General features: G+C 54.1%; 1 protein-coding gene across 1 annotated transcript; it reads left to right on the top strand.

The window, feature by feature from the left end:
* Nucleotides 1-6,498: 6,498 nt before the first annotated feature.
* LOC133901531 (predicted GPI-anchored protein 58) lies at nucleotides 6,499-7,077 on the top strand. The gene is made up of 2 exons (XM_062342876.1): nucleotides 6,499-6,647; nucleotides 6,729-7,077. The coding sequence occupies exons 1-2, from the start codon at nucleotides 6,499-6,501 to the stop codon at nucleotides 7,075-7,077; spliced, it is 498 nt and encodes a 165-aa protein (XP_062198860.1).
* Nucleotides 7,078-10,873: the final 3,796 nt, after the last annotated feature.

Raw genomic sequence — 10,873 nt, 5'->3', positions numbered from 1 at the left:
ATTTTCTTCTTATCAAAGGTCTTTGGGGTTTACATAAATAGCTCTAAACCATTCCACTCTTCTATCAATACTTATATGTGGTGGAAACGTGCACTGATCCAAAACGCACAATTTTTGAAACATGTTTAAATACTCAGATTGAAAATCACTCACGCAAAACATGATGCTTATGCATAATTAAACTAAATTTGGATTTTTGGGGTGTGACAAATTCTAAAAACTAGATCACCTGAAGCATCTAATACTTTGCATTCATTTTTCTTAAAGCACACCTCAAGGTCTTCATGAATCATTTGTGAGACAGAAAGCAGGTTAAATTTCAAGTTCTCGATGAGAGCAACATCCTTAAATATAAACTTGTCATTTACCTGCACTGTACCTTTTTACAACAATTAATGTAGAAGAAGCATCTCCAAAAGTAACACTTTCAGCACGAGATGCACATACAAGAGAGGAGAACCAATTCTTTTCACCGGACATGTGGTGTGAGCATTTGGAATCGACTAACCATATGTTATCCTTCCCCGCTCGAGAAGCCTACAAAAGCAACAAAAGATGTCAAGGTCTTAGGACTGGGGTTAGTAATAAAGCATTTAAAAATCTAGTACTGAGTCACACGACTAGAAATGCGAGTAGGCAAAATACGAGTAACCTGAGTAAACTCAACTAGAGAAGCTCGAGTAGGTTCAACTCGAGAAGACTAGAAGCCCGAGTAGTCTCAACTCGAGAAGCCTAAGTAGGTCATGACAAGTTACAGGAGCAGTATAAGATGATGATTGTTTCACCCGAGGCACAAAATGAGGTGCCACAACCTCACGAGGGATAAAACGTGCCTTTCGCAAATTAGACCTAGCCTGAAACTTTTCTTTCCTTTGTTGTTTAGCTAGTTTAAAGAAAAAATCTACTAAATGTCCATCTCTACCACAATAAGTGCAAGTGTACTTAACCCGATGTGTGAATTTAGAAGAAGAAGCAACATTTGCATTTATTGTAGAAGATAAAAATCATGCATACTTAAAAACAACCTTTTTAGGTTCTACAAGTGTTTCAAATTTGCCACTACCAGCTTTAAAAATAGTGGGTGCATTTGTCTTAGAATGAGCATAGGGATCAAAACATAAACCTTAATTACATGTACTTGATTTAGATGAATCTAAAATCAGGTTCAAACTTTTCATTCCCTTAGAAAATCGTTCAAAAGTTCCTTTCAAATAATCAACCTATTTAGAAAGAGTTGGGCACTTATCACAAGCAACTTTCATGGGTTTCTTTTGTTTACGACAATTGGAGCATCAAAGAACCTCATGAGTAATCATTTGATTAGCTATCTGAGAAACTCTAGCTTTAGCATCATGCAACTTTAATTCAAGAATTGAGCAATTAGAACACGAAGTTGAAACAAGCAAATCAAACGTTGAACAAGTAGCATTTTTAACATATTTGCAATTCAACGCTGAAAGTTTCTAAATTAAGTCACATGACTTTCAAGCATCATCATTAGGAATTAGAATCTTAAGTCTTGCCATTTTAGAATTAAGTGATTCAGTTAACACATCATGTTTCTTAATTTTCTTGTTACATTACTTTAAGAGTGTATCAAGACAAACAACAACATTAGATAAATCATCGTAAGTAGGTAATACCTCGTTACCATTGCTGTCAAGTTCATCCTTGGTTAATCTTTCTTTGTTGATTGCCATGAGACACAACCCAGTCAAATCACACAATGTCTTGCTCCTAGATGTTGTGTCATCCTCACTGCTCTTCGAATCAACGTCACTCAAGTTGACTTGTTCGAGTGCCAAAAGAACTCGATACACAACTTTATGGTTGAGAAAGCTTTTCTTCTTGTGATTGAACGAGCGATTCTTTTTCTCCTCCTCTTTTGATGCCTTCTCTACAAACTTAGGATACTTGAAACGAATATGGTTGAGATCACCACATTCATAGCATCTTGGAGGACCTCCACTTCCTCTCTTTCTCGTACGCACATTCTACAATGCATGAGTAGAGTGTAGTGCTAAATCTTCTTCAGGAATCAACTCAAGCTGATCATTGATTAGTGAAGATATAGAAGACAATGAAAAGCTTGATGAAGAACATTCAATATGAGACATGCCTGGTTGAGAGACCAAAGCACACTACTGCAGAATACCTTATCAGTGTCGGTTAAAAACACGCCAAGTTCAAAATCGCCATCAGTGGCGTGTTTTGAACTGACACTGATTACTCGACACTGATAGTCAGTGACTATTAGTGCCGGGTACAGAACTAGTACTAAAAATCACTATCAGTGCTTGTTCCATCCACGAATCGACATTGATAGATATTCGGTAGCAAAAAAAAAATAAAAAATTGCACAATCCAAAATGTATCACATGCACATGCATCCATTCTTCTAATGTTTAAATCATGATAAACACTTAATACATTAATTCAAACTACAGGCATTTCTAAAATTACATCAAATACCATTACATGCATAGTTGATATCTAAAATTTCAACTCCAAATATTACATCAAAATGATTCAGTGCATAAATGAGCACACTAGCTGTTGCTTCAAATGGAAGTTCCATTGCAATTTTGTAAATAACGAAACTGTTACTATCACACTGAAACTTAAGGTGTGACTGGTACTTTCCGTCCCAGACATTCCTACATTGAGGATCAAGTAATGTGTACCCCTACTGCTGGGCAAGAAGATGTAAGATTGATGTCAAGCTACGATCCATCCGCGTCCGAGTATTCCAGTAAAAATTTTACAAACAAAGAGCAACAATTTAGAGGAAAAAATTAATATTATTGAAATAATCCTAGCTACAAACTACATGTTCATGTCACCAACCATTTCAACTGCATGTAACCGCGAGAGCCTAGGAGTCATTGCAAGCATATCCTAATTCTGTTCAGGCACTTTCAATTTGAAATAGTTGTAGTCCGGAAACGTGTATCCAAGTTGCAGGTTAACTGATTATACAAGCACATGGATAGCATATCTTTCAGCCATAAGTCTTTGGTCTGTTTCAGAGCTTCATGGTGTTAAAGTGATATATCCTTATATAGGAAAAGCAATGCTAAAAGAGATAGTGATCTTTATTTTATTATTATCAGCCAATGTGGTCGTCACCACAGTTGGTGTGCCACTAAGTTCCGCATTAATTCCATGTAGCCATTGTAGATGAGGAAGCATCTACATCAATCGGCATGTTAGTTTTTGAATTTGTTACTGCAAACTGCAATATTAACTGACCTTTTATAATTTATAGAAAAGGGATTTTCATCTTTGAGCAAGCAGATGTAACTAAGATAAGTCATAGGTACGTCTACATGCCCAGAGAAAAAAATGTCAATACCATATCTGTCGGAGGATTAACTCCTGTCGCAGGGATCCCGAGAGACCCCTTTTTAGAGATTCGGCCGGGGGGATGATCTTGAATACGTTCGTCGGAGAAATGAATGAGAGTAAATGCAACGGCCGGTGATGGGGGTGATGACCTAGTGCAAAAAGAAGTAAATGCACCGGAATTTAGACAGGTTCGGGCCGCACGAGGGCGTAATACCCTACTCCTGTATGGATGTAATAACTGTCCTGAGAAAGTCCCTCAAGGATGTTGCTGGTTACAAGAATATTGGCCTAACTAAGAGCTTGAGGTTCCTTATTCTTCGACAGGGACTGTCCCTTGTGCCTTGTGTTCGTCTATGGTTCGGTCCTTGATGCTTGGGTGCTTGGATTCTCTTGTTGGCTTGGTTATTGTTGGATTGTCCGTTTTTCTCTTCTGTGTTGCCGGCTCTTTTAAGTACTCGCCGGCTGCGACATATCCCGAACGGAAAGGAGGGGGGCACAAGTTCCAAGACACCATGACTGGGAAAGGCGTCATCATTTCTTCTAGGTGAAGTGACCGGGGGTGGAAAAAACGCCGCACGCCCGGTCACCTGTCAGCATAAACGCCTTGGCAACGGGCGCTGTGGAGAGGGCCCACCGGGCAGCCGCAGAGCAACCCGGCGTGCCCGCCCTGTCTTGTTCCTCTGCCACAGCAGGGCGGCAGACGGAACGCCTTGATCCTCGTGATGTTATCCCGAGACAAGCCGGATGATACGGGACGGGACCCGTGCATTTAATAGCCCCGCGCCTCTCTGCCAAAACATGGCAGGAACTAACACCGCGGCAGGAGCAGTTGGATGTGTCAGGCCACACACGCTCATTAAATGCGGCCTCGGACCTCTGACTGGTGGACACCTCATCGGCGGGCCCCTCGGAGGCCTTTCTGGGTCGTCGGGGCACCGAGTGCTCGGGGGTACTGTTCACCTCCCCGAGCACTCTTGCACGATCCTTCGGGGAACCGAGTGCTCGGGGGCTGTTACGTACAGCCCCGAGCACTCTTACGCGGATCCTCAGGGAACCGAGCGCTCGGGAGCTGCCACACGCAGTCCCGAGCACTCTTTCCCGGAACTTAGCTCTTCTGATCGTCGGGGGACTAGGGCGCTCGGGGGTGATCAGGCACCTCCCCGAGCACTTTCTTCCCGGTACTTAGACTCTGTGGATCATCGGGGAACTAGTGTGCTCGGGGACCACCGACTGTGGCCCCGAGCACCTTCTCCCGGGACTTGAGCTTTTCTCATCCTTTAGGAGGGACCTCGTGGAATGGCGCCAGGTGGTGGATGGCTGGCCGGGCCTCGGGACTCAGGGACCCCCGGTTCCTGATACATCGACAGTAGCCCCCGGGCCCATTGGCAGGCGATGGCACGAAGACTGCGGATGGGCCCTTCATCGCGAACGAGGCCGAAGCCGGCGCGGACGCCACTTGGCAAGCTTTCAGATGGTGGCCCCCTCGATCCGGGCCTTTGGTACGGCCCAACGGGGAGACGAATGGACGCGTGTCCACACAACTCCCGAAGGGCATGACAACGGGACGAGCGGCACGCGCGGCTGCCGCGCAGATCGAGGGAAATGCGCCTGGCAGCTGCTGACACTGCACGATCAGTGGGAGATTTGCCTGGTAGTTGTGTCGATCGAGGAAACCATCCCACCGAGTGCGCCGTGGCAGGAGACGTTTGAATTCTCTGAGGTATAAAAAGGGGGAGGGGAGCGATCCGCCCCCCTCTTTACGCCATCTTGCGATCCTGCTCTTGCTTCCTTCGCGCTCCTGAGCCCTTAGAATCCCTTAGAAGATCAGAGCACTTCTCTCTCTTTCCACCACCCAGACAACCTCCCCCTCCTATGAGATGCCGAGAGCCGGGGGAAGCCGCCGCGACAGGACTCTGGACAGCGTACTGCCAGAGTCTCGCTTGAGCAACGAGGAGGTGGCGGAGAGGGTCAGGAAGCTGCTGGTCCCCGAGGGCCAGCAGGGGGCCCTGAAGGTGACGCCGGCAAGCTTCCCGCCAGCGACAACCCACCCCGGGTGCATTGTCTTGTTTACGTCCTTCGTGGTGGCGGGGCTGGTGCTGCCGTTTTCAACATTATTTCTTCAAGTCCTCGACACCTACGGCGTGCAGTTGGTGCATCTGAGCCCCAACTCAGTCGTCGCCTTGGCGGTATTCGTGCACTTCTGCGAGATGTTCGTGGGAGTGGCGCCGTCGGTGACGCTTCTTCGGCACTTCTTCGCCCTACGATCGGCCGGGAAGAAGAGAGGGTACTCCACGGTGGACGTCGTGGGCTGCTGCAACCTTTGGCTGCGGGACGGCATGGGGGAGCGGTACATCCCTCAGGTGCTGCGAAGCAAATAGGAGAAGTGGCGGCGGGACTGGTTCTACGTCGACGTCGACCCCCACGACCGCCTCGCCCTGCCGGAGGTGGCGGCGGAGCCCCAGAAATCAACATGGGAGGTACCGCCGCTGTCGGACGCGAGGTTGGAGCCGGTCTTCGAGCGCATCAGGTTCTTGCGCGACGTCGGGCTGACCTCGGTGATGGTGGTGGTGGACTTCCTGCGTCGCTGCCTGGCGCCCCTGCGGGAGCGGGCCCGGCCCTGCTGGCTCTACACCGGGCCTGAAGACATCACCCGTTCCCAGATCGGCGCAAGCTGAGACCTGGGCCCGGCGGAGCTGAGGGGCATGCTTCGGGTGGTGACCGGCGTGGAGGACATGAGCTGGGCAGAGCTCCCGTGGAGGGAAAATGGCGCTCTGCGCCAACCCCAAGCGCGTGGCGATCCAGGCGCAGCTGCCGGAATTCGACGCCCAGGGGCTCGTCGACCGACCGAGGAGCCAGAGCCCCGAGGCCCCCAAGCTCCCTGGGTTGGATGAGGTGGCCAGCGAGGGGGCCGCGAGCAGTCCGGTGCGGACAGGTGGCCCGGGCGCCGCGAGCGGCGAGCCGCAGGCCAGCGGTGGGGCCGCTGCGAGCAGCAGCTGTCGCACCAGAGGAGGAGGCACCGGTGGCAGTGGAGCAGCGGCGGCGCCGGAGGACCGGGGGAAGCGCCCCCGGCTCTTCATTCCCGTGCCGGAGTCCCCGCTGTCGCCATCGGCAGCGGCGGCGTTCCCGGTTCTGGAACCGTGCCTCGTTCGGATGGGGCCCGATCCGGCGCCCGGAGACCTCGCGGTGGCCCCGCCAAGCCCCCGGTGGAAGAGGATGAGGGAGGACTCCGGGCCGGAGCTATCGGGCCCGGAGTTCAGGATCCCGGCAGCCAAATGGCAATATCGAGGGACGAAGACCGCGTAAGTTTTGTTCTTCATTCCTTCTTGGGCATGCTTCGCCTGAACTAAGCTTCGGTTTTTATCTTCGTCTTTCTCCTGCAGGCCGCCTGCGGGCGCCGCTGAGGGCCAGGGGCGACCGGAGGCACCGAGGCCGGCACCAGTCCCCGAGCTGAGCGCGCCGGCGGAGCCAGGGCTGGCAAGCGCGGCGGCTGGGCCGAGGCCAGTGGACACGGCGACGGAGACGGGGCAGACGGACGGGGCTGCGGTGCCGGAACTAGCGGACGCGGTGGCAGAGCCAGAACCGGTGGACGCGATGTCCTTGCCGGGACCGGCGGATGCGGTGGCCGAGAGGGTGCCGGCAGACGCGGCGGCTGAGACGGAGACGCAGCCCCGCCAGAGCGTTCCGCGCCATCCGACCCTACCTCGAGCGTGCCGAGCCCGGGGCGGATGATCGTGCAGCAGTCTTCGGGGACCTCGAGCCCACCGAGGGAGGCTCGCAGGGGACCCAACGCCCAGCCGCCGCCCAGCCAGCCCACCGAACCCCTCCCGACCGCGCTGGGGAGCGTCCGGGAGGCGATGGAGTGGCTGGAGGCGGCCGCGGCGGCGGAGGCCGCGCAACTGGAGGTGGAGCGCGTCGCACTGGCCACGGAGAGAGCGCAGCTCATGACTGCTTGGCGCTCCTTCGAAGCCCGGCTCGTCGTAGTGCGCGCCGCCAACGAGGAGGAACAAAGTGCCATGGAGGAGGCCCGTGCGGAGGGCACACAGGAGCAGAAGTTTTTGGAGGATACCCGCGCGGAAGTCACGCGGGAGCGAGAAGTTTTGGAGAACGCCCGCGCAGAAGTTGCACGGGAGCGAGAAGACGCCGCCCGCCTGGCTGAGGCGTCGCGGCAGCAGGCTGCTGAGGCCCTTGCCAGGGAGAGGCAGGTGCAGGAGCGGGAGGAGGCGGTCGCGAGCCAAAGAGGGCGGTGGAGGCACTCCAGGCCGACCTAACCCGTCGAGAAGGCGAGGCCGACCGGACACGCGCCAACCTCCAACGTTGGGCAGGGGAGCTCCAGGACATCGAAGGAGATCTCCGACGTTGGGAGGAGGACGTCGCCATCCGGGAGGTCGACACCGAGATCACGGCGGTAGACTTGAGCCCCCGAGAGGACTTGCTAACCCGCCGGGAGGCTGAGGCTGCCGAGGCGGTGGCGATCGCCACTGCCAGGGAGGAGCAGATCGCCAAGCACGAGGCTGAGCTGACCGCCCGTGAGTGGGCTCTATCCAAGCTGGCAGCGCAGGTGAAGCAGGCCGCCGGCCATGCACCCGACACCGGCTCTTCTGGCGCGGCCGGGGGCCAGGGGCTCAAGGAGGAGCTGCGGATCGCGAAGGAGAAGCTCGAGGCCGCCTTTGTCGTGCGGGCCAGCCTGTAGCATATGTTGGAGGACACACTCTGGAGGATGCAGCGGTCCGTGGCGAGGGCCGGCCTTGGGCGACTCGTCGTGGAGTTGAAGGGCGACGGTCCTGGCCGATTCGTCCTGGGATTCCAGCAGGTCTGTGGGCGCCTCGAGGCGCTGCCCTGGGCCGTCCAGGAGCTTGCCGCCCGGGAAGGGCGCGGCTTGGCCCAAGCGGTGGCCGAGCACATCCTGGCCTGCTACCGGAGCAGAGAGTCGAACTTCCCGCTGGAGCCAGCTCAGGAAGGAGTAGTCGAAGCCAAGGAAGAGGCCTCCCGGGAAGCGATTCGGAACACCGCTGCCGAGGTGGCGGCCGGCTTCAAGTGGGAAGTGCCGCCGCCGCCAGCCCCCGGGGGTGGCCGTGAAGACTCCGACTCTGACGCCGACTCCGATTAGGCTTTTTGTAGTTTCTTCTTCTTTCATTTTTCTTTGACTTGATGTAAATACGGGAGTGATCCCTTAGAAATGCTTGTATTCCCTTTGTAAATATAATGGAAGCTTTTCTTCGGGCTCGCAACTCCAGTATTCTTGAGTACTTAGTGCTTCTTCTGATGTTTTGCCTTGATGCCCCGAGGAGTATTTAGTCGGTTTGATCCGACCTTTCCATCCCCGAGAACGAAGTCGTCCCGACCGTCCTTCTTGGTGCGCTCAGCCCCCGAACCCTCGTGAGTCCGCATCGGCTAAGTCAAGAGACAAAGACACGAACTTCCTTGCTCGGGAGATAGATCGATCCAACACGGAGCACGCCATGACCGGTGAACACTTTTCCATCTTGCGACCACTCAGTCAGCAGACCGGAGACACGTGCGGGCGGGAATGCGACCAAGAGTCCCCATGGTTCGGTGGTGCCCGGGCTTAAGACGGACCGAACCGAGCACCGACAGCCTACCCCTGAGGCCTAGGCTCCGAACTACTCGAGCGGCTCGAGCGATAGGATTACCCAGGGTGCCCAGGGATTCGGTAGTGCTCGGGGCCCTTGAAAGCGTACCGAACACCACGACCACCATGAAAGACTTCGATCAGGCATTACCGCACGTACGGTACACCTTTCTACGGACCGTTCTGTCGTTCTAGGAAAAAGTGGACACACGGTAGGGTTTTGTGCGCGAGGAGACCATCTCACAGGGCAGATTAGAATACGAGGGCCCCTGAGGACGACTCGGGAACAAAATATTATTGAATGTAAATTCATCTGAATTTAACCACTCACTGGACAACTATCGGCCTTTCGGCCAACCGATCCAGGAGGGGTATGCACTCCGAGCTCGGGGTGCCCGGAGACTTGGTTCCCTCGGCTAGGGCGCCCGAGCATTAAGGGGCGCGCGAGGAGCCCGGGGTCGGGTGATCTCGACCACTCATGCTTAAGTGGTAGGACCACCCGAGGACCCTTGGGGCCGAGCAGCGACCTAGGCATCGAGGCCCTCACGGTCAAGCTGCTTTTGCTTTGATTGTCGATCTGTGACTTAAGAGAGAATGGAGAAAATCCTTGTTTGGTGCGCTCTGTTAGTGCGGTACTTGTGATAGACTACTCTCGTTTTTGATCCGAGACCTCTCGAATACCCAGATTGGTGGACAAGAGCGGACAGAGGCATAACCCAGAGGTCCTATGGTTCGGTGGCGCCCGGGTATGACAGACTAGACCGAGCACTGACAGCCCGCCCCTAGGGCCTAGGCTCCGGACTACTCAAGCAGCTCGAGCGATAGGATTACCCAGGGCGCCTAGGGACTCGGTAGTGCCTGGGAGCCTGCCACGACACCGAACACCACAGCCTACCACATCAGACGTAAGTCAGTGGCAACTGCCCTCACGCATACCGATCGGGATTCTTTTATCAGCGGGGAAAATGAGAGAGCGAACTTTTCTCGCGCAATCGAGCATCTCACCAGACAGATTAAACATATGGAATCCAGAAAAATGAAATTGACACACGATTGCACATTAATATTCATACTGAATTAATAATTTTTTACAAGGTTGGGTGACTTACCCAGCTAGTGGTAGCCCCCGGTCAACTTGGGCGGGGGGGAAGCCCCCTGCCTCGTTGACCTGAGCCGCGAGCATGGCCATCTACGGGTAGAACTTGCACAGGTGCTCGATGTTCCATGGGTTGGGGAGCGGTTGCCCGTCTTCTGCAGCCAGCCTGAAAGAACCTTCTCGCGGGACCCCGATCACGGTGTAGGGACCTTCCCACATAGGGGCTAGCTTATTCTTTCCTTCGTGCGACTGGACGTGTCGGAGAACTAGGTCCCCCACCACCTCGAGAGACCGGGCCTGGACATGGCACTGATGATAGCGCCGCGGACTTTGCTGGTAACTAGCTGCCCGGACGGCAGCACGCCGCCGGCGCTCCTCTAAGTAGTCGACGTCGTCGCGCCTCTACTGCTCCTGTTCGCCTTCAGAATAGGCGTGCACCCGAGGGGAGCCTAGAGTGAGCTCGGAGGGGAGGACCGCCTCAACGCCGTACACGAGGAAGAATGGAGTCTCCCCGGTGGCGCGGCTTGGCGTGGTCCGATTAGCCCATAGCTCGTCCACCCATCCCTTCCCGTGCTTTGCGAGCACATCATAGGTCCGGGTTTTGAGGCCCTTCAGTATCTCCACATTGGCGTGCTCAACTTGCCCGTTATTCCGAGGATGAGCGATGGAGGCGAAGCAGAGCTTGATACCAAGGTCTTCGCAGTAGTCCCCGAACAGGGCACTTGTGAACTGGGTGCCATTGTCGGTGATGAGCCGGTTCGGGACACTGAAGCGACTGGTGATGCCGCGGATAAACTAGAGCACCGCGTTCTTGGTCACCTTGATGACTGGGACCGCCT

Source organism: Phragmites australis, chromosome 20 (genome assembly GCF_958298935.1).
Source record: "Phragmites australis chromosome 20, lpPhrAust1.1, whole genome shotgun sequence".
In the NCBI taxonomy this organism is placed as follows: Eukaryota; Viridiplantae; Streptophyta; class Magnoliopsida; order Poales; family Poaceae; genus Phragmites; species Phragmites australis.
Note: the sequence above shows the minus strand (reverse complement) of the source record. Positions and strands in the feature narration are given on the sequence as shown.

Bases quoted from the DNA above. Each gene is read 5' to 3' on its own strand.
- LOC133901531 (XM_062342876.1), top strand. From the start codon at position 6,499: ATGGGGCCCGATCCGGCGCCCGGAGACCTCGCGGTGGCCCCGCCAAGC. The intron at 6,648-6,728 runs GTAAGTTTTGTT...TTTCTCCTGCAG, and splicing joins TATCGAGGGACGAAGACCGC to GCCGCCTGCGGGCGCCGCTG.